The 26343-nt window shown below is 41.7% G+C and overlaps 1 protein-coding gene across 11 annotated transcripts in view; it reads left to right on the top strand.

The window, feature by feature from the left end:
- Window positions 1–23563, top strand: part of MICAL2 (microtubule associated monooxygenase, calponin and LIM domain containing 2) — a 241759-nt gene extending 218196 nt beyond the window's left edge. For 9 of the 11 annotated variants that reach the window (XM_075927882.2, XM_075927881.2, XM_075927876.2 and 6 more), the window contains 5 exons: window positions 2633–2722; window positions 3689–3782; window positions 15987–16086; window positions 20198–20271; window positions 20366–23563. In XM_075927882.2, coding sequence (XP_075783997.2) covers window positions 2633–2722; window positions 3689–3782; window positions 15987–16086; window positions 20198–20271; window positions 20366–20550 — 543 coding nt within the window. In that variant the 3' untranslated portion in view covers window positions 20551–23563. Of the gene's footprint in view, window positions 1–2632; window positions 2723–3688; window positions 3783–15986; window positions 16087–20197; window positions 20272–20365 lie in introns of those variants that run through there. The other 2 variants (XM_075927877.2, XR_012903606.2) reach the window with 2 other exon arrangements.
- The last annotated feature ends 2780 nt before the right edge of the window (window positions 23564–26343 follow it).

Genomic DNA, 26343 nt, shown 5'->3' with positions numbered 1-26343 from the left:
CAAGTATGCCAGTTTGGAAATGTAAGGTTATAAGCAAAAGAGAACTCTAAAATGCAATCCATAGCCTGTACCTATTAAGTTACTTTCTTGTGTAATAAGGTATTTCTCACTCTCTGGTGAGTCAATGCAGCGCTTGCCCAGTTCAGAAAACTGAGATCCTTTCATGAGACCACTGAAAGGCAGAGTTTCTCTTCTGTAACAGATAAGAACATATGGCCAGTTCTTCTGCTCCTGTGCAGTTACAGGCCATTGTCTCTTAGCTGAGGGGGCCCTCTCTTCAGAGACCTCTCCTGGGGCCTTTTTCTCATATCTTTGTCTGGTTCATGTAGTAGACCAAGTCCTTGGATGTCCATTGCTCTCAGCATTGTTTGATTTAGCCCTGAGTCCCTGCTTGCCTCAGGTGATGAGTCTGACTTCAACGGTTTTGCAACTTACAATTCAACATTTTACATATCTCTTTTCCTATTTCCCATACAAACATCTCGCAATAACCATGATGATCAGCCAGTTCTTAACTTTTGGCAGAAACCACCCAGAGTTCCCTTCAATGGGATATTGAGAAGTTAGTCAGACACAGATAATATACCTGCCCGGGGTATGTCTGTGACAAAAAGGGGGAAAAGTGCATTGCAGAAGCAAGGTAGCAAAACCACAACTGTATTTTTCCATATTTTAAAGGACTCTCCAAACCAATGCAACAACGGCTACGCTGATCGATTCCATTTTACCAAATCTTTCCCTCTCAAAGATGTGCAAGAAATATCGATTTAATTGTCACAAAAATTTGGCTTAGAGGGAAGAGCTTGAGAAGCTTCATTTCCCATGTTGTCTTTTAACTGCTGCTCCTCTCACTGCTCCTCCCTACAATCCCCAACAAATATGTTTCCATGAGAGTTGAGGCTTTCTCTCGTGTCCATCCATATCTGTTGGCCCACATAAGTGGAATGGAGATGCATCACATGCTTCCACCTCACTTTGATATTTGACATTACCAGCAATATTATGCAATTTTTTTTTTAACAATTATTGGCTATAACTGTTTCGAATTTTTCCTGAATATTCTGTGTTGAAGGCATCAGAAGTTAGTAAAAGAAAAAGGAGTAAGTGATGGTTGAAACAGACCTTGTTAAACACCAGAAGCTTCAAATAATAAAATTCAAAGATCTTTAAAAAAAAAAAAAAAAAAAAAAACCAACCCAAACCACAGAGTGTGAGAGAGGGAAGAACCAGAAAAAAAAATTAATTTGAAAAAAATAAGAGTGGGCTAAATGCAATACATAAAATATATAGATGGAAAAGGACAAAGAAAATAAAGACCAGCATGAACTGAACAAAAATGAGTTTCAAGAGTTCAAACAGCTGGCAGGCACAAATGGACATACCGTAATGAGGAAAGACTATCAGTAACAAAATGTCAGGTTGAATATGGTGTAAATGACAAACTATTGCATAAACCAGTGACAATGACTCAGGTATGGCATTGCTTCCCACCGTTTTGAGTCATATCCACTATTAAATGTATCAGTTCATCTCATTTGGCTCCCAGTAAGAGTTTACATACCAGTTTTGCTTGCCACCTGATAGATGTTGCCATTCTCCACTGACAAAACTGAAGAGAAACTGAAATGTAGCATTCTGAGAGAACAGGCTTCTAGACTTTTATTTTCTCGTCGTCTTATTTTTATTTCCTTTCTGTTTTCTTGAGTGGGAAATCATGACTGGTTTTAAAATATTTTCAGATAGTATAAATGAGGATCAAGATTAGACAGCGCATGCCACTCCCCTATATGAACCCTTTCAAAATTGCTCCGTTGTACTTCTTGGAAGGTATTGCAGTGTTCATTGATTTGTGCCCATAAAAATGTTTCCATTGCAACATCTCTGTAACTTGCAAAACAAAGGGTGTTGGAGAGAAAGGGGGACAGACAAGAAAAGAAAAGGCAATAATGGCAATGACAATAATTAAACTGCTTTTGGAGAAGACAAACCTTTATCAGGTTTCAGATGCTAATGTGTTTGTTGCACTGCTTCAAACTACATCAGTCATGTGAGGTTGCAAGCAGCCCAAAACGAACTGCTATTGTATCACATGACTGACATCAGAGTTAATTACTGAAAAATGGGACAGACCCTTTTCTGTTGTAAATTAGCATAGCTCCATTGTAGAGCCATGCCAGTGAGGGATCAAGCCCAATACTTTTTGAAAGCATATTTTTACATATAATATAAAATGTTAACAAATATACTATTATTCACACAAATGAGCTGAGTATTAAGTGAGTGGCAAATACAATAAAAAATCGGTCACATTTTCCATGGGAAGCTGATACTTTATGTATTTGATCTGTTCTCTGGTAACCATGATGCCCACAGAAGCTCTTGTGGCCATAGGTGTCTAGTTGTGTAGCTCTATTGATTCAGTTTTCCCTTTTCCCTTCACTGACAGAAATAGCTAATGTTTAACTAGGGATGCAGCGAGGATCTTACTGATAATGTCTTAATGGCTGAAAGTAAACCTAGCTGAGTGAATCAAAAACTACTTAACATTTGCAGCAGGCAAAACTCTATGAAATGTTAAGATAACTAAGTACATGGATATTGATTACCTTCTTTTCTCCCCTTACTCTTGTAGGCAAAAAGGACCCTTAAAAGGAGAAAACTAGAAAAGGAAACAAAGCAACTGGCTAAACAAGAGGAGCTGAAAAGACTCCATAAAGCACAGGTGACAAAGTAAAACTGTGTGTCACACTTCGGAGTATTTGGTAGGTGGGGGAGAGAGGATGGTGATGAGAGACAGGACTGTAGTGTATAGTGTGTGAATATTTGTCCTTTGCAATACTTTGTGAGCCCTTTAGTGATGTTTCAAATGCTCTCCGAAAGCAGTCAGAGCAGCAGGATTATATGCAGCTAATCTTGCTTATTTGTTTATCTATAGTTAGCAAAGATGATTTATTTGGAACTCAATTGTGCCCATATAGGGTCTTCCTACTATTTTTCTTGTGACCCCTGATTTTTGGATGCCAGCTTTGGACACATAGGGCCTGAATTTAAGAAAATACTTGGCACCTAACCTTTTAAAGGTGTCTCAGGTTGGGCCTCCAGAATCAATAGATGCTTTGAAAATGGTTCACCTACCACATAGACATGCTTAGAGGATATGGTCAACTCAGTTCATATGAGGGTTACCAATGTAGTGCCTATTCATGGGAATTATGGAGCTATAGACTCATTTCCATATTAAAAGGTTGTATGAGAAGGAGCTGTCCCATTCAATTCAAAATAGCAGGCAAACGTTTCAAACTGTTTTCGATACTAATGTGGCTCCCATTACCATGGTGTCTGAGTGCTCACAATTGTCAATATATTCACCTTCAACTGCGCTGTGAAGTAGGGAAGTGCTGCTGTTGCCATTTTACAGACAGGCAACTGGTGCACAGGGACACTAGGAGCAGCTGGAGTGGTAAAATGTCTAGGCACTTAAAACTGCAGGTGGTCATCTAGCAGGAATTTTTAAAAGTGCGTTACATATTAATTAAAAATTAGCCCAAAATGATCAGACTGGAAAACTTCAACAGTGCAGAGACCTGAATGTGGGTTTCCAATTCCCAGGGCTATAACCACTGAACTGTCCTTCATCTTTGCATTTTAAAACTGTATCTTTGAATTGTATGTCATTGTAATTTTGCAGGCCATACAGCGCCAACTGGAAGAAGTGGAGGAAAGACAGAGGGCCTTGGAAATAAATGGTGTTAAACTGGAAAGAGAACTGCGAGGAGAATCAGGTAAATGGGGTAGTAAATTTGTGATAATTCTATGTTTCTTTAAAAGTAGAGCAGGTTTTACAACTGTCTTAAAAGTACAGAGGATTGGAAAATTTCCCCTGAAATAATACAGAGAAAAAAAGACCTATTTTCTCCAGGTGACAAACAGTTTTAGATGTTATCAGTTGTGAACGTGTGATTATTGGAACTTGAAGCTGAATCTACTTCGCTCTTATTGTTTTAAAATCCTGGGATGATTTCATCTTCACTACAGAATCAGTGATGTTTCCAAGTCCAGCAACTCAGTTACTAAGCCAGCAACCTATGCTTAGTAACAAGGTCCTTAACAACATCTCTCTGAGTGTGAAAAGTCAATAATATGATAGTAGGCAGTGACTGAACCATGGCAGTAATGCAAACAAGCTATGTAAATGGGCAGTGCATAGTGAGACACACCTAAACTATGAAATGCTGTTTTCTTATGAACAGGAGATAATGGGGATTTTGCTCTGTTGCATTGAAAGGTTAGGTTTTAATTAGCCCTAAGCCAGCTGTGGAGGGGAGTGAAATGGGGTAACATCTCTACATGTCTACATAAGAAATGTTCACATTACAGTTCATGCATGGAAGGGTGAGGCAGGATAGATTCATAGATTTTTTTTTTTTTTTTAAGGCCAGAAGGAATCATTAAATCATTTAGTCTGGTCTCCTTGACCATGTCTGACGTGCTGTCTCTCCCTTCTGCCACATGAGCTGTTGGACAGGGAGGAGAAAGAGAAAGTGGACAGCGTACGGGAGAAGTGCAGAGTTAGTAGAGCCATAATGCTGGATCCCCAGTGTGATTAGCTGAGGGCAAGGGGGGAGTGAGCTTCCCCTCAGAAAAGGGTTCCATGATTTCCCCACGAAGCAGGGAGAAGAGGAGGTATGGTGCCTCTCTGAGATGCAGCTCTTCTCATAACAGCTTTGGTGCTCAGCACAGTTTGATATCAACCTTTTCTAAGCGATGAAATGTAAAGATCCACTCGAACGGTAAGGGTTTTTTAAAAATAAAATAAGAACATAAATGGCTGCCTGGGTGCAATCTGTCTTCTGAGGAGGATCAAAAGTTATTTTAGATGTAAAGGACTGTCTGAAAGCCAAATCTGCTTTTTATAATCTGCCTTGTTAAAAACTCCTAAATTACTTAGTGTGATGTTGTTCCTGGGAGTTACGTTTTTTGATCCAACATCCAAAACTTGGAAAATGTTGTTTTAATGCTTGATTGCATAGTGTGGTAAAGTAGCCATATACTTTTTTTTTAGTGCTATATTACAAATCAGCATAATATCAGCAAAATCATACTGGGCCCAATGCTGAGTGCTGACCACTGACACCCATCTTTTTGCCTTTTGGGAAGGAGACTCCTCAAAAAATCGGTAGTGTTAGGCCTAGTCTGCACTTAAAAATTAGATTGTCCTAGCCTCGTCATGCAGAGACGTGAAAAAATTTGCCCCTTGTGTGGTCTAGTTGGGTAAACCTATCTCTCTCCACCTCATGCATTCAGATATAGCAGAGTCAAACGAAGGTTTCTTCTGTCATCTTGCTGCCTCCTGTCAGAGAGATGGATTAGCTACATTGATAGAACCACCCCCACCCCCGCCTTCCTGCCAGCAGAACCTCCTTAGGGCTCATTTGGCCTTATGCAGTATTATTAAACTGGTTCCCTAATGTCTGATGCCAGGTGAGGGGATGACAATTTTTTAGAGATATGATTTTATAATCTTCAGCAACATGCTAATGAAATATTTTTAAAGCAAACTTTAAACTAAAGTCCTGTAGATTTAGTACAGTAAATTCAGAAACTGGCAGCATATAGCTGGGGTTGGCAAATGCCTGTTCAACAGCTTCATTACCACTTGAATAGCTTTCACAGGTTCAGAGTCTGCTAATGGGTCTGGCAAGCTATGTCACTTTTAAGTAAAGTGGATCTTCTCCAGGATAAAGCAAAGCCACAGAACAGGGATAAGAAGAGGCAGCTGTGTGGACATTCAGACCCAGTGGTGCCCCATATGTTCAGGTGCTCTACACAACTGTGTATTTGGTGTGTGAGTAAAGATGGCCCTGCCTTGCCAGCGTAAGAAGTGTCTGCCCTTCGGTGCCATTGCTGAGTAGCTGTAGTGTAGACATACCCTTAGTTACCTAGGAGTCTAGGTCTCTGAAAATATGGAGGATGAAAACTTTTCCAACTATAGAGAAATTGGGATAAATGCAGAAAACCAGGATGGATGGTCCAGCCACATCTTGTTTCCATTACTTTGACAATCTCATTTTCTAAAGAAAGCTCATCTGCTAAGAGATTGATGCACCTCATTCCCTTCCTCATCCTTAGTAATTTAATTCCTTTCATTAAGGTTTGAGTGCTATTTTCTCCCCTGTTGATTGTTTTCATGTGGGTGGCCAGCTACAGATGCAGACAGATAAGAAAAGGGGTCAGGGCTATTGTATTTGAATAATTCTTATTGTGGAACATTTCAGGCTGAAAATCTCCAAATTAGGTATCAAAATGTTAATGCTAAATTGCTTGTAATAACTTTTGTGATGTTGGAGGATTCAGTCAGATAATATTCCATTCATCCTTTAAAAAATGTGCATTATTGTTTAATGAATGACCAGTGCTTATTAGGTTAAGTTGTATTTAAGTAGGCCTGTACTTATGTAGCTCAAGTGATTTAATTGGCATTATTAAGGTAATTAGAAAATGATCACAGTTAAGCAATAATATTGAGCTGAAAAGGTGGTGAATAACCAAATTTAGAGGCAGGCCTGCAAACACTGTCTTCAGTGACATTTACGCAACTCTCCTCTAATAATTACGTGAGCATGGAATGAAAAGCTCTTTTGTTAGTGGGAGTTATTCATTAGCTACTGAACTGAATTAGAAGAGAACATGCGTGGGTGTGAAACAAACTGCCACGAAGACTGATGAACAAAATGAGAATTTGATGATCTTGTAATTGTAGTGACAACAATTCATGCATTTAAAGAAAACATTAGAAATAATCAATCCTATGAATAACTTTTGGTGGACCCTCTCGTCATTTATTTTATTCTTTGTTAAACACCAAATACTAAATCATTAACGTATTGCTGCCGTGTTCTTAGTGATATTTGTGTAGGTTTATAGGGATCTTTTACCTAAAACAAAATTCAGTAATACAGATTTTGAATCACATTTTCAATTGAAATGTGTATAACTCAATAGTTGACTTAAGCAAGTTGTAAAGGTTGCTATTAAAGAAAAAGGTGATAGGGTGGCAGGAAGCTGAGAGTTTGAGAGCCATGTTTAGTAAATGCTGCTTGTTTAGTAAATGCTGCTTATAAATAGGTCATGTTAAAGTTGTTAGTGTAATAAAAAGAAAAAGACATCTTAATTTCTAATGGCACCTCAAATGAAAGCCTTTTGGATAAATAAAAAGTCACCTTTTTGCAATAAACATTTTGCAAAAGGCAATGTGGCTCAATAAGCAAACAGAGGGACGGGCATCCAGTTGACTCGAACAACTTCCCTATTTCATTTGTGTGGTATTGGGATTACTTAGTTTGTTGTATTGCACTTGGAAGAGGTAAACCATGTAAGTTAAGTAATTATTGGCATTATTATTAAAGATTAAATCAATAGCGAGGTTCAGTGAGTAAATGCAATGAAGACCTCAGGACACTAGAGGGCACTCTGTAGGAGAGAGGGGGAAAAAAACAAAAAGTTACTGTTATGAAGTTTTTGCTAGAATAATGGTAAAAATGTAACCATGTTAGTCTGGTGCAGCTGAAACAAAAAACAGACAAACTGAATTGCTGTTTACTTACTTCAGTTGAAATGTAGCTCAGATCTTTTAATAGAAGCAATATTATTTTCAAAACAAGAAAGTAGCAAAAATTGGGAAGGAGCTGGAGGAAGGAGAGCATGGTTGCACATATGCATATCTGTGAAAACAGGTTCTCTTGTTAGCGATACATTAAATGCTTTGTTAAAATGTCACAGCTCTAGACCTCATATACCTGCACCTTGCAATGCCAGTTAGACAGATGGGCTTTGGGGAATGATAATGCCTAACTAAGAGGACAGATTTTTATAAGTGCACAGATGTAGCTTAACCATGTAGCCTAACTGTTTCTTTTGTGCTGTTGCTCCTGGCCCATTAAGTATGCCACCTCGGAGTTTCTCCTCCTGAATTAGGGGTGGGCAATAATTTTTGCAGAGGGGTCACTTCAAAAATTTCGGAAGTGGTCGTGGGCCACCCCGGAAGGGGTGGAGCCTTGGATGGAAGGGGTGGGATTGGGAGCTCACCTATTCTGAGCTTTGCTTGGCTTAGGGTTCCTGCCCCCTGAGTTCCAGACAATGGAAGGGGCAGGACCTGATGCCTTTTCAATTGCTACTATTAAAGGGTTCCCGGCTTGTGGCTCCAACCAGCTGCAAGGCAATGTATTAGTGATGGGGCCAGGAGCTTCAAACCCTTTAAACAGCAGTAATTTAAAAGGCTTGTGCCTGCCAGCCACTACTACCATGTTGCCTGGCAACCGCCCAGTTATCTATCCACGAAAGGACCTCCCCTCTTATCCCATGGCAATTTACTTTATTTTATTTATGAGCCTTTGTCAAGGGCTTTTAGGAAATCTAAGTATACTATATCCACTGGATCCCCCTTGTCCACATGTTTGTTTGACCCCCTCAAAGAACTCTAGCAGATTAGTAAGGCATGATTTCCCTTTACAGAAACCATGTTGATTTCCCCCAACAAATTATATTCATCCATGTGTTTGACAATTTTTAAATATTAGCATCATGTTATCTGTCTTCCAGTCATTCAGTACCGAAGATGATTTAAGGCTTCTGCTCACCTCACCTCTATTTCCTTTTCTAAGCGTTTCATTTCCAATTCCACTTCCACTTGCTTCATCTTTAGGCAGAACTCCATCTCTTCCTTAATTTCAACTCCATCTCTTCCTGCCGTAAGGACACTCTCCCACCCTGAAGACAGTGGTGAGGGAGAAGAAGGGTTGCCATTCGCTGCTTCTGACCCCACAAGTTTACTTTCCCTTCGCCTCACAGAAACCCTTCTGTCCCCCTCCTTGGGTATGAGTCTTCCCCAGAGGTGGACATCTTGCCCTGCTTTGAGGCTGTTTTCTCCTCAGGGTGTCGCTTAGGATGGGTTGGTTGCTCTAGGGCTTCTCTTCCTGACCCCAAAAGCATGTACTGGGCTGCTTCCCTGCCCTATTCTAGCCTAGTTAGCCAGTTGCCCCAAAAGCTAGAAAAAACAACTGCTGTGGACTCTCTGGCTTTACAGAGTTAACCTTTTGTGTGCCTTTCCCAAAGGCGGCAACAAAAAATAAGAATTAAAAAACCCTCCAAAATTTCCAAAGAGCAAAGCAGAAGAACAAAAAATGTGTCCTTTTAAATTCCTGAGGTCTGTGTTCTTGGTTCAAAATGATCCCACTGCTTTGTCATCGTGTCAGGGCTGTTCTTCACTCTGGTACTCTGAGTGCAGAAGATTGCAAAGACTTTAAATATACTTCACCCCTACAGGCTCTGGTTACAAAAACTCCCCCCGAGTCACAGATTCACTGACTTGGGGGATAGCTGCCACCATCAAGTGATTTATCCCTAAAACCGGGGGAACACTTGAATTCTCTTTTGCCCCAAAAGAGCTTGGAAAAAGAAAAGATAAAAACAAGCTGTAGTCTCTGGTAGCTGATCAGCCAGCCTCAGGCAGGCAAATACACACAGAGAGACCCCTGTTACTTTCCAGGACACAAGAATCAAATCATCACCTTAAAAAAGTGATTTTTATTAACACAACAGAAGATGCACTTGATAAAGCATACTTGATTGCGGGGTGTTACATAGCAACTAAGTAAAACAAATAAAAACACAGAGAAAATCTCTGGAAACAATTCTTAGATGATGAATGGGGCGGGGGGAGAGGCATTGATTCACACAGAGCAAATCAAACCAAACCACAAAATAAAATACCTGATCGTGACTTGATTCACATTTTCCTTTTATTTACTCATGATCTTCTCTTTGTTCAATCTACTTCCATGCCCGGAATTCCTTGGAGACATGGTAGTCCTGCCTGGGTTTAAATCATTCTGTGTCTCTCCACTCCTGGTTTAGCTCTCTCCCACAAAGAAAGCAGGCAAGGAATCTCTATCCAATACAGGGCTGGGCTGCACTGCAGGAGGGGGTGCAGAGTGCAGAATGAGGCTCAGAGCGTGGAATTGGGGTGTAAAAGGGATGTGGGAGGGGGTTGGGATGCAGGCAGCAATGTAGGAAGGGGGCTGGGATTAGGGTTGGGGTGCAGGAAGTTTAGGGTGCAAGCTCCATCCAGATGCTGCTTACCTTGATAGTACAGCGGGATTAAGACAGGTTCCCACCCACGCGCTGGCTCCATGCCACTCCTGGAAGCAGCCAATATGTTCAGGCACTGCCTCTGTGGCTTCCACTGACTGTTTGGAGTTTGTTTTTGCTGTGGAGAGGGTGTTCTGGTTTGTTTTTGTGTTCACCAGACTAATAGGATTTTGGTGAGAAAGTAGATAAAACACTGAGGGTATGTCTACACTACAACGTTAATTCAAACTAAGCTAATTCGAACTAATGGATCCAGACTAAAAAACTAGTTCGAATTAGCATTTTGCTAATTCGAACTAGCATGTCCACATTAAGTGGACCCTGAACCGGGCTCAAGGATGGCCGGAAGCAGTGCCGGCAGGGCATCAGAGGAGGACATAGAGCGTGGAGATGCTGTCTCAGGCTAGCCGAGGGCTGTGCTTAAAGGGTCCCGACCCCCACCCCGGACAGACAGTTCTCAGGGGTGCCCCGCTTGCAAAGCAGTCCTGGCTTGGATTGCCCGGAGTACCCACACTGGGCACATCACAGCATTCGGCCATCAGCCCGGCTGCACTTGCCGCAGGCTGCCATCTGCGGAGAGGGAGCAACTGGGGGGCTGCAGGAGAGCTTCCACCCCCAGAAGCCCGCAGAGCCAGCCCAGTCCTCCCCATCGGGGGCTCGTGCCCCATTCCTCCCTCACCTCCTTCCACTTACCCTTCCCTAGCCCCTCTTCTTGATGTACAAAATAAAGATAACGTGTCTTCCAAAACGGAATCTGTCTTTATTGAACAAAACTGGGGGAGACTGGGAAAAGGAGGTGGGAGAGGGGAAGAGAGAGGCTGGGAGAGGGGAGGGCAACTACAATGATCAGGGGTTGGGAACAGGTCCCATATGAAGAGAGGCTAAAGAGACTGGGACTTTTCAGCTTAGAAAAGAGGAGACGGAGGGGGGACAGGATAGAGGTCTCTAAAAGCAAGAGTTGGGTGGAGAGGGTGCATACAGAAAAGTTCTTCATTAGTTCCCATAAAGAAGGACTAGAGGACACCAAAGGAAAGGCATGGGTAGCAGGCTTCAGAGTAGTAACAGAAAGTTGTTCTTCACAAATCAAAGAGTCAACTTGTGGAACTCCTTGGTGCAGGAGGCTGTGAAGGCTAGAACTAGAACAGAGTTTAAAGGGAAGTGAGATCAAGTCATGGAGGTTGGGTCCATGGAGTGGTATTAGCCAGGGGGTAGGAGTGGTGTCCCTAGCCAAGGTATGTGGAAGGATGGAGAGGGATGGCACGAGACAAATGGCTTGGTCACTGTCTTTGGTCCATCCCCTCCAGGGTCCCTAGGGTTAGCCGCTGTTGCCAGACAGGCTACTGGGCTAGATGGACCTTTGGTCTGACCCAGGACGGCCATTGTAAGCTCAGGGCTCAGGGTCGGGGGTCTCAGTGGACCCACTTGATTCTCTTGCACACCTGCTCCTGGGTGGCCAGGCTGGCAGCTCTCCTGCCCTAGCCTGCCACTTTCCTGTGCCTAGTGCGGAGATCGTGGACAAGGTCCATGATGTCTGCACTAGCCCAGGTGGGTGCCCGCCTCTTGCGGTCCCGGGCTAGCTCCCGGGAGCTGCCAGCCTGGTCCCGGGAAGAGGGGGAAGGCTGGGGGGCATCGGGTGGGTGGCTCGATCCGTGCCAGGTGCAGGGTCTGCTGGCTGGGTGCTGGCAGGCTTGCACCTGGCACGGGCACCGTAGCCAGCCTGTGCCCCTTTAAGGGGTCCAGGACCGGGAGGGGGGCAGACGAGTTTCCCTGGTGTAGGCCAGAGTGGCCACCAGGGAAACCTGGGGAGGTCTAGCCTCCCACTAGTTCGAATTAAGGGGCTACACACCCCTTAATTCGAACTAGCTAGTTCGAACTAGGCTTAATCCTCGTGGAATGAGGTTTTCCTAGTTTGAACTAAGCGCTCCGTTAGTTCTAATTAAATTAAATTCGAACTAACGGAGCGCTAGTGTAGTGCCTATGAAAGTTAGTTCGAACTAACTTTGTAGTGTAGACATACCCTGAGGCATTAGTGGCCATGGCCCAAGTAGTAGAGAACACAAGGAGGATGATTGGATGTGGTAGCTGCGGTATGTACATGATTCTGGAGGGGGTACCTGTAAGGAGTTTTGTTTGCATGAAGTGCCACCTGACAGAGCTGATGGAAGAAAAGATCCGAGGACTGGAGATGCAGGTGGAAACTCTGGGCGAGTTTAGAAGGGGGTTTGAGCAGATGATGGGGCAAAGGCATGATGTGGCTGAAGGGGAAAGCTTAGATATGCAGATGGAAGCAGGATCAAGGGCCTCAGAGGGGGGACTGTTGGGTAAAGAAAATGGACAGTGGAAGCATGTGACTCAGAGGACCAGGCAGAGGAAAAGATGGGTCAGTGAAGGAAAAATAGAGCTCAAGAACAGGTATGTGGAGCTGGAAAATGAAGAAGGGGTACAGCAGGTAGATAATGAAGATGGAAGGGTAAGGAAGAAGAGAAGAGTGACTAGTTCCATAGGTAAAGGGGAAGACTTAATGGAGACAACACCAATAATGAGCATTAGGATTACAAGGGAAAATAGGAATGGCAAGGACTTGCAGCCAGAGGAAGCTAGAGATAGACCAGAGAATTTCACTGTCACTAGGAAAAGGCAGGTCTATGTGATTGGGGACTCCTTATTGAGAAGAATAGATAGGCCTGTAACCAGAGCTGATCCAGAGAATAGAAGGGTGTGCTGTCTGCCAGGTGCTAAGATACGAGATGTGGAACTGAGGTTGAAGAGAATTATTAAGGGAGCAGGAAGGAATCCATTGATCATCCTTCATGTAGGAACAAATGATACGGCTAGATTCTCGCTGGAACGAATTAAGGGAGACTATGCTAGGCTGGGGAGGATGCTCAAGGAAATTGAGGCTCAGGTGATCTTTAGTGGGATTCTGCCTGTTCCTAGAGAAGGGCAACAAAGATGTGACAGGATTATGATGATCAATAGATGGCTTAGGCAGTGGTGCTATAAGGAGGGCTTTGGGATGTATGGTCACTGGGAGGCATTTATGGACAGAGGACTGTTCTCTCGGGATGGACTTCACCTAAGTAGGGAGGGAAATAGACTTCTAGGATGGAGGCTGGCTCAACTTATTAAGAGAGCTTTAAACTAGGAATTTGGGAAAGACGGTTGGGAGATGCCCAGGTAATCTCTACGCCAGATTTTAACACTGAGATGGAGGAAAACGAAGTAAGAAAGGATATAGCTGGGGGTAGGAGAATGAACATGAGGAAAGGTGGTGTGGATACTAGTCTATTAGGTCATATTGGAGGTATAACATCTGTGCCAAATTAGGTAAAGAATGTGAATGAGGCCAAACAGCAAAAATTAAGATGTTTGTACGCCAATGCGAGGAGCCTAGGTAACAAAAAGGAGGAACTAGAGCTATTGGTCCAGGAAGTGAAACCAGATATTATAGGAATAACAGAAACATGGTGGAATACTAGACATGACTGGAGTACAGGTATTGAAGGGTATGTGCTGTTTAGGAAAGACAGAAATAAGGGTAAAGGTGGTGGAGTCGCATTGTATATTAAAGATGAGGTAGATTGTAAAGAAATAAAAAGTGATGGAATGGAGAAGACAGAGTCCGTTTGGGCAAAAATCACATTGGGGAAGAAAACTATCAGATCCTCCCCTGGGATAGTGCTTGGGGTGTGTTATAGACCACCAGGATCCAATTTGGATATGGATAGAGACCTCTTTAATGTTTTTAATGAAGTAAATACTCATGGAAACTAATGATAGGGTAGATTGGCAGAGGCCCTGGGGGTTTTTCGCCTTCCTCTGTGGCATGGGGGACAGATCACAGCTGGAGGATTCTCTGCATCTTGGGGTCTTCAAAGTATATGAAGGCTTCAATATCTGAGACATAGGTGAGAGGATTATTCTAGGAGAGGTGGGCAAGATTCTGTGGCCTGCACTGTGCAGGGGGTCAGACTAGATGATCATAATGGTCCCTTCTGACCTTAAAGTCTATGAGTCTATGACTGCAGTTCCCCATTCCCAGCAAATGGGAACTATGGCGACAGCACCTGCCTGTGAGGGCAGTGCACAGAGCTCTGTCCCCTCCTCCCGCTCCCCCCCTTCTAGGAGCAGCATGGGGTCAGGGCGGGGGTGTCAGGAATTTACTTGAGCCCCTGCACTGCTGGATTGGTTATCCTCAAGTCTAGATTAAAAAGATGGAGGGATAGGGGGATGTTACCCATGGGCTGTATTTTGTCCATCTCTGAACTAGACAAACCCTTATCAGGGATGGTCTAGGACAGGTATACTGGGTCCTACCTCAGCATTTCAGGCAAGGGTAGATGACCTCTCAAATCCCTTTCAGCCCTTCATTTCTATTATGATGGGCTATTTAACACAGGGTATGTCTAGACTGCATCCCTCTGTCGGTGGAGGGATGCAGATTAGGCAGGTCGACATTGCAAATGAAGCGGGGATTTAAAAGTTTAAGCGGGGATTTAAAGGCATGCAGGAGGCATAAGGGATCTGTTGAAAAAGGCCTTTCTCGACAGATCCCCCTCTAGACCGCTGTTTTTTGCCGACAAAGTGCTGAGTCAGCAAAAACTGTGGCCATTTTTATGCAAATGAAGCGTGGGATATTTAAATCCCTGCTTTGTTTGCTATGTTGACCTGCCTAATCTGCATCCCTCTGCCAACAGAGGGATGCAGTCTAGACATACCCACAGTGTTAGGTGTTAATACAAAGGTCCACTCATATACCCTGAATGACAGCTTGAAACCAGTTTTTCATTGCCATCTCTTTGTGTGGGGCAAGGCTGACACTCAGTGAACAAATGCTTTCATTTTGGGGAATCTGCTCCATATTGAATAGATGTATCCAACAGTTGTCTATACTCTTACAACCAGCTTGTGGTAGGACTTTGATTAAGAGTAAGGGGCCCACCAGGAGGAGGGACTGGTTGTCGTATGCCAGCTTTGCACACCCTTAAATTTGATCGTGCTAATGAGGATATCCATGTAAAATGGATAACTCAGCTGCTGGAGCTTAGTGTTAACATAAATTATGCCAGAATAAGAAGCAATTAATAGCAACCGTTTCAAAGAGAAGTAGACAAATATTTGAAAGGAAAAAAATAACCTGCTAATTTTTTAGATGGAACAGGGATATGTCTACACTACTCTTATTTTGAAATAACGCGTCTGGACACAAAATGCATTTCGAAATAGCTTTTTGGTATTTCAAAATAGCGCGTCCACGCTGATTGGACACTGAATCACATTTAAGGCCAGCCGGACCTGGTTCCAGCAGGTTATCAGGTCAGAAGTTACCTTGTGGCCAGGGCGGCCAGCAGGGCACCCTGTGAAGGGCTGGAGGCCCTCTATTTTGAAATAAGCATCTACACAACGCTTATTTTGAAATAGCAATTTTGAAATTTGCATTATTCCTCATGGAATGAGGTTTACCAATTTTGAAATAAGCCCTCCTCTATTTCGGTTTAATTTTGAAATAGCAGTTGGCTTGTGTAGATGCTAGGAAAGTTATTTCAAAATAATGGTTGTTATTTCGAAATAACTTTGCTGTGTAGACATACCCTTGTATTTATTGTAGCCTAAAATTCAGTATATCCTTAACTATATTAAACTATTCACCAAAATGTAAGCAGGTGTGTTATACATCTGGAACTCTGGAGAATTACTGATATAAATATCCTGTCACCAAGGTTCTACATAGTATTCATTTAGCCTTATAAACTAGGATCATTTACAGTAGCTTCACAATAGTTTGATCAAGGAGAAGGAAACCCTATATAACACATTTATTTTTTTTGTATCTCAAATAGATTCAGGCACACAGGATGAAACTCAGCTGTTACACGAATGGTTTGAACTGGTCCTGGAGAAGAATAAATTAATTCGTTATGAGTCTGAGCTCTTGATTGTGTAAGTAAGAACACGCAGTTTGTCATCAGTAGTAAAGATGTGGGGGGTAGAAAAATGTACTCATTTTAGGTCCCAGACACAGGATTTTTCCCTTGATATATGCGGCTCTGATTATTGAGCTAAATTGCCACTTTGTGTCTTGCATAGCATATTGCCATTAGCACACAGAGAGAGTCCATGCTTCTCCTTCTTCCCTTACTGATTCCTAGCACTGGAAGTGTGTTAGAATAAATGCACCCAATGCTATCGTCTATTCCAAACGCAGATTTACACTTAAACTCCCCAGTGGTACAGTGGCTTGATCCTATAAAGCTATTACAAAGTACTATTTTTTGTGGATGCACTGTTTTCATGTAATGAGGGCCTAATGACCTCCCATGCATTTAATCCAATGGAAAAGAAATTGGTCAAGGCACCAAACAGGTGGGGAGAGGGGGCGAGATTTATAAACTACAGTATATCAGCTTTTCCTAGGTGACATGAGGAAATGAAAGGGAAGATTAAACTAATGTATGAAAGATTTGAAAACAGAGCTGGGTGAAATGTGTTGGATGAAAAGTTTGCTCTCAAAAATGCAGTTTCAGGTCAAATAAAACTATTTCTGAATGTTGGTCTAATTTGGCAAATAGTTTCCATTGGATGAGGGGGAGAGAATCTGCATAAGCAGAACCATGTTCATTTCTGCATTTTCAAAATGAAACGTCTTTGACTTTTCTGTTCAATATCTTTTGTTTAGAATTTTTCACTAGATTTAATTAAAAGGTTAAATAAAATCTAAAAAGACAAGACGACAAAGGAAGAGGAAGACATTATTTGGGCTGAATAAAATGCTTCATTTCATAGAATCCTAGGGCGGAAAGAGCCCTCAGGAGATCATCAAATCCAACCTCCTGCAGGATCAACCCCAACATTTGATGTTAAATTAAATGTTTTCTGTTTTTCATTTTTTCAAGAAAACAAAAACATTTCCATTTTGGGTCAACCTGGATGTTTGCTTTTATATGATGGTTTGGCTACCGAACTGAAAATTCAGTTATTCACTCTGCTCTACTTAGGAATAGAGTACAGACAGAGTGAATGGGGTCAACATCTGAGGTGGATTAAAACTGAATATAGATCCATCAGTACTGTCATCACTGTCCTAAAATGTGCCCCTTTGCTCCCACATGTAATATGCCACCGAGTCAGTTAAGTGACTCAAAGCTGCTTCCTACCCCTACTGCTGGAGCTAGGTGGGTGGTGGACTATAGGTCTGGGCAGAATCCCTTAATCCCTGGATTCTGTTCTGGGAACAGGTGGGTGACTGTCATTCATCAGTTCCATAATATGCGCTCGCCACATATACTAGGAGAGGTTCAATGAGAATGAGGACAGTTCCAAACTGCCGTGCAACAAGCAAATTATTTGTGGAATGGTAAAATGATATCGCTTCTGTCTCAAGAAAAAATAGTCTTAAGCACCTAAAGAACAAAGCCCAGTATGAAATGAGGCAAATGCAGGATGAGTGGTGGGTGAGGAAAGCTTTGCAAGTTTAGCATTACATAGATATGAACCACACAAACTGTTCTTTGACTCTCTCTCAAGGCAGCCTATGGGCCATCTAAATCTGGCACAGCTCCTTTGAAGTTGGCAAGAGGCATTACCTTTATTATCATAGACATGGAGGAAACCATTCAGAGATGGGCCGAACACTTCCTTAATCCACTCAATAGGCCATCCATAGTCGATCAGCAGGTCCTTTATCAATAACTCAAACTCACCAGGGGATCTTGACCTCCCTCCATCAATTGATGAAGTTGTGAAAGTCATCAAACATGTGAAATCTGGCAAAGTTCTTGAAAGGATGTATTCCAGCAGCACTTTACAGAAGCTTTGGGGTGTTTCAAGATATCTTGAGGAGCATTTGGGAGGGAGAAGAAATGTCTCACATTTTCAGAGATATTGTAATTTGTTTGTTAAATAACAAAGACAGTCATGCTGACTGCAGAAACTACAGAAGTATTCCACTTTCTTGAACAGCAGAAAAAATACAGGCTTGCCTTTTACAAACTCATTGTAAACATATCTGAAGAACTCTGCCAGAAATGCAGTGTGGTTTGAAACAGTTCATAGTCCTATGGGCATGATGCTTGTCATAAGGCAGGTCCAGGAAAAATGTTTAGAATAGAGAATGAACATGTTGTCTTCACTGTCATGACTGAAGCTTTTGATACAGTCACCATATGGGCTATTCTATATAAACACGACTGCCCAAGAAGATTCATATAAATCATCCATCTGTTCCATGGTCACATGACAGTGCATGTGGTGACTCTTCTGATACATTTGAAATCCCAAAGGGTACGTCTAGACTTTCACTTTTGAAAGAAGAGATGCAAATCTGGTGGTAATTTGCATATCTTCTGATTGCTTTTTTTTTTCCAAAAAAGCAAGAGTTTAGACACGGTTCTTTCGAAAAAATCCCCTTTTTTCGAAAGAGCCTGTAAACCTCAATTTTTGAGGAAGAAGTTTCTTTCGAAAAAAGTGGTTTTTTTTTAAAGAACCATGTCTAAACTCTTGCTTTTTTAAAAAAAAACTCTTTCCAAAAAGCAATCAAAAGAAGATATGCAAATTACCACCACATTTGCATATCTTCTTTTGAAAGTGAAAGTAAGTCTAGACGTACCCAAATAGAGTAAAACAAGGAAGCATACTTGCTCCACTGCTATTTAACTTGTTCTTTGCATATATCCCTAGCCATGCCACAGAGTACTTGGATCATAGGGTATATATCCATTACTGGCTTGATGGCCAGTTCTGGCATTGTCCAAGAGCTGTCCCATAATCCCTCTACTTAATCTGGATTTTAACTTTCACAGTCACTGATAACCTAACTTTCACATTTCACATTCACTGATTTGGGAGGGGCGGTGTTCTGGTTGATTGGGTTAGTCTTTTGGGGAGGGGGAGGGCAGAGAAGATTAATAAAAATGTCCATTCTGGGTCAGACCAAAGGTCCATGTAGCCCAATATCCTGTTTTCAGATAGTGGCCAATGCCAGATGCCCCAGAGGGAGCGAACAGAAACAGAAAATGTTAGGCATTCCAGTTCTGAAATCCCCATTATGTAATGTTCTGGCTGTGATCTGACCATTTGTGTGTTAAGAAGAGAAATCCCATATACTGTACATCTTAATACTATATAAATGAGGACTTTTTAGTGGAGGGTAGGAAGCAATATTTGTAAATCAATCTTTAGTCTCCTGTTAAAAATCTGTCCTCTGGAAAGAGTGAAGAATTTAGAATATTTCCCCCCACTCAAATTTTTCATTATCCTCTCTTATGCACACCCAGTGCATGCCTATTTTGACCTTCTTTGTTAAAAAACATTGCAGTCCACATTTACCAAAAGGAAGTACACATCCTCCCGCCCCTCCTCCCCCCCCCCCCCGAAATTCCTGTGTATGGGCCTGTGCATGTAACCATGAGGGTTAACTGGTGAGCCCAGGATCCTCGGTTAACTGTGTACACAAGTACATGTTCACATCCCTATTACATTGTGCTGCAGTCCAGTTTGCAATGCGTGAATATAGAAAGCTTTTGGATCAGCCTGACTGTATGGAACAGATAATGGGGATGCTGGACATACACCGGCCATTCAGTGCCTAGAGTCCAGGTCTGTAATAACATTACCATAAATATCTCAGCATCATGAAGCGTTGTAGCTTCATTTTCTTGATAGTTGCCAAAAATGGAAAATTTGTTCATTATAGGGGTGGTGATTACAGAAGAAAAGGAAATTATCTTGCAATTTTTTCTGATTTAAGGTTAATAATAATAGCATATTTCTGCTGCATCTCACTATTTTTTAGGAAAAGCATGACTCCTTACTGTGCGTGTGCTACTAATTTTATCACCACAGATCCAGAAAGTAGCAATACAAAAAAAGGACAGCAGCACTGGCAATGAAATAGCATAAAAATAATCATAACCTTGTTTTTAAGGCCAGAGGTATGGGAGACAGTATATCAATCTTTTTAACAGGTCAGATGAAAATTATTACTTTCTGAGTTCTAAAATCTGTAAGGAATCTATGTGAGCAGATTCTTTGCCATTCTTATTTTTGCTTCTAGAGCCCAAGAACTGGAACTTGAGGATCACCAAAGAAGATTGGAGCAGAAACTGAGAGAGAAAATGGCCTTTCATGGTAAATAAAATGGGAAGTGAATTATATGTTTTGGTCTGCAGTAATAATCCCAATTTATAATAGTGGTTTAACCCCTTGTTTTGTAATCTCCTAGATAGCCTAAAAGATGAACAGGAACTGAATGAGGAGCATGAAATTTTTACTGAGCTGATTAAAGTAGTTGAAGAAAGAGACAAACTTGTGTCTTCATTAGAAGAACAGAGAGTGAAGGAAAAGGCAGACAATCAGCAGTTTGAAAGCTTTATATTATCTAAGGGTTATCAACTCAGCAGGACTTAACCAAATGCAAATGTATGGAACTTCAGCTATAAACATGGTGACAGTTTTTTGACAAAGATCTGGCTGAAATTGAAGACATCCTATCATTTTAGTATCAAACGTTTTTAAATGGGTACTTTGCATGCACAACAGTGTCTCTAGTCCCACACAATTACAAGAAGAAACATCACACACTCATTGTCAACAAAAAGGGCGAGTCATTTAGTGACATGGAAAATGACTGAATTCACCTATTTGGCGGACAGTATGTGAAAATTACACTGGAATTGCCCTGGTATTCCTTTGCACTCAGAATTACAGTAAAACTGCAGGAAAGAGTTCCTAGGCACTTAACTACAGGATGTGGTATTTTGGAAACAGCAATGTTTTCCCTCCATTTGTCTGAATCTGTGTGTATTTTTGTTTCTATTTTGACATTGTTGAGCTACAATGCAGTGTATTCAAGTGTCAAAAATAAGCATCACCAAAGTAAAAACCAGGTTAGAGTTGAAAATATGTTTCTAAAGAAGGAAGGGAAGGGTCTTTAGAATGCTGTCTATTCTCATTGTAAATAACAAGTGTAAATGCAAGGTCAGACAAATTTAATTATCAGGTGCATTTGTAAGCTTGAGTGTACTGTATGTATTGAATGAGGACTTAATACAATATTAAAGCCTTACATTATGTAAAACTGTAATTTGATACCAAAGAGATTACTATTCTTAACAAAATGTTGTAAAGTCAAAGATCTTTTGTCTGTAGCTGACAAAAGTAATTACTGAAATATGCTGGGAGAACATTTAAAAAATGATTAACATGTACACAGTAGGTTTTGCAATGTGCATTCTTCACAAAAGCATGTACTGTATCTCCAAGTTATCATTATTGTAGGTTAGAAACCTAATACAGAATTACAGAAAAGTATTTTCTGCATTTGTATGCTGATAGTTGATAGAAAATCTCTGCTTTCATATAAACGGCATTTACATTGCTGCTAAAGACTGACCATTATATCTCTTGAATGCTTTTTTACCTAAAAAAATCAGAGAAAAGCACCTTATAGTTTTTCATACACACATATGTACGCATGCACTTGTACAAAAGCTTTCCTTAGGATATGTTTTCATTTTACTGAGAGCAGCCTTCTAAATCTGAGATGATTTTGTAATTTACAATTGCTTGAGTTTCTTCCATTTGTATGTATGATCACCTGAAAATTCAGTGTAAAATGTGAGGAAACTGGAGGAGAGTTTTGGAATATTGTTTTACCTCATTCTGTGACTGGAAGAGCTTACTGTTCTCATTATTAAATGAAAGGTGCTTAAATGCTGTTGCTGTCTTCAGTTCAGCAGAGGCAAAGGAAAGTCTTCCAAATGTAGTTCTTAAAACTTTAAGCTAATAAAACCCCACTTACAAACTGGATTTTGTTACAATAATTTATAATCTACCTTAGTTTTTGTTGTATTATAAGAAATTTAATTGTCTCTTTTTAAAGATAAAAACAAGATTTTATCATCATCCATGGATTATCAATATATCTCTGTAGGGGTGAGATAAAATACTATTGTTCAACACTGTTTATGTATTTATATGCAACTGTTTACAGGAAATATCAGTCTCTAATAATAATTTATGTAGTTAATTATTTCTTTGCTTTGGATGGTAGCTATGAACTCTACAATATCAATAAACTGGTAAAGACATTCATAGTAGAGCAGAGGATTATATCATTAAAGTACACAAATAGGAAGAAAATATAAAGTGAGACTGTCATCAGACACAGGAATGCACTTCTAACATGATGCACTGGGATGTAGCTATGTTACTTCCATTAGTCAGTTGGTGAGGCATAGCAGAATCCTTGCACAATTTCAGAATCTACTCTCTAGCATCTTTTTTTTAATTATGAGCTTGTAATCTTGATCTTTGTGAGTCACCATCTTAAATACTCTCTCTTTGTTTAAAGTATACCATTACCATTGCAGATGATACATATAAAGACCAACATTAAATAAATCCCAGATTCAGTGTAGACTTGCCTGTGTTTTGAATGCTATGGGGGCATTTGGCATAGAAACAAACATTTTAAAAGTTATTGTTTCTCCTTTGAAATCCACTAGCACTTCCTGCTTTGCTAAGGATATCCTAGATTTTTTTTTTTCCTTTCTGGCATTATCAGTGCCAGAAGTTTTATGCCACCAAGTAAAGTAACAGCATGATGTATTCTGAGATATCTGTAGCATAGTGGGTGGTACACATAACTTCACGACAGTTTTAAAAAATTATAGTTTATTACTTAGCTCAGTGCCTTGCATAGATGAGGAATGTATTACCAAAATCCAGAATTACACCAATCTTCAGATTTTGTTTTGCAGTTCATCTTTACGATTAAAAGAAGCCATTCATTTTAATTTGTGTGACTGACAAATCCAGTCTGTTCTAATCTAGACATTCACTAAGTGCTGTACTTTACTATTAGCATTGAAGAACTAAGTTTTGAGGATATTCAAGACAACATCAGTTGAGGACACTCAGCACCTTATATGTAAAGGCCCATAAGAAGGCTAGTCAGCATTTTTCTGTATGCTAACTTAATTGTAATGTGCATGGTGCACAAATCCCTTCCAAATAGTTGGTCTCCTGTGATTAATTGTAATCCCTCAAATGGAAGGGGGCCTTCTCTTGACTAGTGCTATTCCCCCACACTAAAGATAAGTACCTTGCAGGGTCAGCTCTAGAATATTCACTAGAGATGTTTTAGAAGGAGTGAAGCATATGGTGTGGCAATTGGGAAGAAAGAATCCACCTGCATTGGCTATAGGCCAACATGGTATGTTTAGCTCAAACTCCAGAAATGTATTTAAATGTTTAGTTATGAATGTTCTTTGCCATCATTCTGCCTTTTCTTTAAATTGACTTGCTTATAAGGGATTTATTGGACTTAAATCTTTGGCATTGTTATTGCTGAGTAAAATGTGACATGGTGGACTGCATTGCCTATGACTAAATTTACTCTCTGTTCTGTATTTGAAAAATTAAAATTGTTTAATTCTTTAAAGCCCCTGTGTCATTTCCATAATCTCTCACCCTCTCCATCTCTGTGGTGAAATGAGTTTTTAGAAAGATTGTTAATGAGGAGAGAAAAGTATATTTGTATCGTCACTCCACATACAGGTACATTTAAAAAAAAAACCTGCCATTTAACCTCCCTTTAGCTTACACTTACATTTTATTGTTTTAAAAAGTGCACCTTAGGTATATGGGCTTACATTGGAATAATGCTTACAGTTCCTAGTGTAGTCAGTGACATTCATGTCTGAAGAATGCAACCCCCAAATCTGTAAATGACACACAGACTATAATAATCCCTTTAAGCTTCATGGAAAAGTGTCATCTCTCCAGATAATGAATATGTGATGTTTGCGCTCGCTTAAAAATTGCAGTAACCAAAATCTGTGTAGTTACTAATGATCTAACTCTGACACCTGTACATTGGATTGTATCTTATTTTTAAAGTAGCTGTACTGATATCAATGGTACTCTCACATGGAAAAAGAAACTGAACTACTTAGTGTGAGCAAAGTGGGGAAGCTACGCAGCACATTTTCTTCTTTCCATCCTATGCTCATCCTTACTTCATCAGTTCTGACCTGAAGGATGATTCCCTCTCCTCAGCTAACAGTTGCATAGAAGCTGTCTCTAAAATGATGTCATTTTTCTTTTTATCCAGTCTGCCTCAGAGATGGATATTCAGAGCAGTGGAGTTCCTGATGTTGTGACTCCTTAATTCTGAGATTTCCCTAGAATTTATCCACTCTCTAGTTTTACTGAGTTGTGGCTCAAATTCTGTCCTTATTATACCCAAGAAATTCCAGTGACTTTAAGTGGCTGCTATGCAGATTGGTCAGTGGAGTTGCATTGGTGTAAATGGAAGCAGGTTTTGGCTCCCCATAATTAAATGTTCCTGAACTCCTTGAACCTTTGAAATCTTTTGTTTTTACAGCTTGGCAGCAAAGAGGAAGCTGAAAATAGGGTAGCCATTTAAGCTTGATGCAATGCGTGTGGGAGGCAGACCAAGATATATTTGCTTTTATTATGTATTTTTGTGATGGGCCGGAAGATATTGAAACCTGCAGCATTGCTTAGTATTAAATTAATAAGCTCTAATTTTCTCTTGTTTTCTCTTGCCTAAGTGGGTATGTGTAGTGATGCCACAGAGTTGGAAGTTATATACATTGCAATATACAGTCTGAATAGCAAAAACTATTCCACTGGCAGCCTAAAGACTAACAACTTTATTATGACATAAGCTTTTGTGAATTGCAAATCACTTCATCAGATGCACCTGATGAAGTGATTTGTGACTCACAAAAGCTTATACCATAATAAAATTATTGTTCTTTAAGGCGCCACTGGACTCCTTGTTTTTTCTGAAGCAGATTAAAAGGCTACCTCCCTGAAACTAGTCCAAATAGCATTTTAGATTTGTACTTTTTTGTAATGGACACATGCATAACATTGTGATTACTAGGGGGCTGTGTCTAGACTGGCAAGATTTTCCGGAAAATCAGCCGCTTTTCCGGAAAAACTTGCCAGCTGTCTACACTGGCCACTTGATTTTCCGCAAAAGCAATGATGATCTACTGTGCTAAATCAGCCACTTTTCTGGAAAAGCTCTGCTGCTCCCGTTCGGGCAAAAGTCCTTTTTCCGAAAAACTGTTGCGCAAAAGGGCCAGTGTAGACAGCTAGTTAACGCTTTTGCAAAAAAGCAGAATAAACGGAAAAAAGCGGTTTGGATGCCTGGAGACCCCGTAGGAACCCTGTACTTCCTGGTAACCCGAGCTCTTAAAGAACATGCAGGCTGCTGAGCACACGTGGCAGGAGCGTGCCACAGAGCTCTTGGGCCTGAGGTCTGCCACAGTGCCCCTGTCCTGCTCAGCACCCATCACAGCCCAGCCATGGCAGCTCCGGGCGGTGAGCCACCTGCACCCCCAGCGTAGGAGGCCCCCAGGGGCCACAAAAGACGTGCTTCCTCCTGGTTCCCCAGAGAGCTTGGCCTCTGGAAGGAGGAGGAGGGTCTCCACGATATGAGGTCCCGGCGCCGCAACGCTGATATCTTCGGCTGCATGGCCGAGGCGCTGGCCCAGCATGGACACCCTGCCCGGAACATCGACCAGGTCCGGGTGAAGGTGAAGGAGCTGTTGCGGGCCAGCGAGGGCAGCGGGGCAGGACCAGACACCTGCCCCCACTATGACTGGCTGCATGCCATCCTGGGCCAGCCAGCCCCGCAAGGCCCAGACGTGCCTGTGGACACCTGCCAGCACCCGCCCCCCCCCCCCCCCGTCACCCGAACCACCGAGGCAGGGGAAGGAGAGGAAAGCAGCGCTTCAGGGGAGGAGGCCAGCGTTGCCACCCAGCAGGCCCCCTCCAGCAGCTCCTCCGAGGCCGGGGAAGGATCCACTGGTGACTCTTGCCGTTTGCACTCACAAGGGTGGGGGGCGGGGCGGGGCGGGGGAGCATGTCACTCAGGCCACATGAGCTGCACACTGTGTAGCATTAGGCAGCAAGCAGCACGTGCAACCACGTGGAGCCTGGTGACCGAGCGGCACGTGGCCGCGGCAGGCAGCTGCAGGGCACGCCTGGGACCGTGCTGCTCACACACGTCAGTGGGACCAGGGGGAAGGGTGGATGCCGGCTGGAACTGGCCACGGTCCCAGGGACTCAGCCCAGAGCCTGCACCTCTGCCAAGGGTGCAGCACAGAGAACAGCAACACTGTCCCATGCCTGGCTGTGAGGCACAGCCAGCTGCTCTTG

Source organism: Pelodiscus sinensis, chromosome 5 (assembly GCF_052426305.1).
Source record: "Pelodiscus sinensis isolate ZL-2025 chromosome 5, ASM5242630v1, whole genome shotgun sequence".
NCBI lineage: Eukaryota > Metazoa > Chordata > Testudines > Trionychidae > Pelodiscus > Pelodiscus sinensis.
This window is presented reverse-complemented; position numbering and strand designations above follow the sequence as displayed.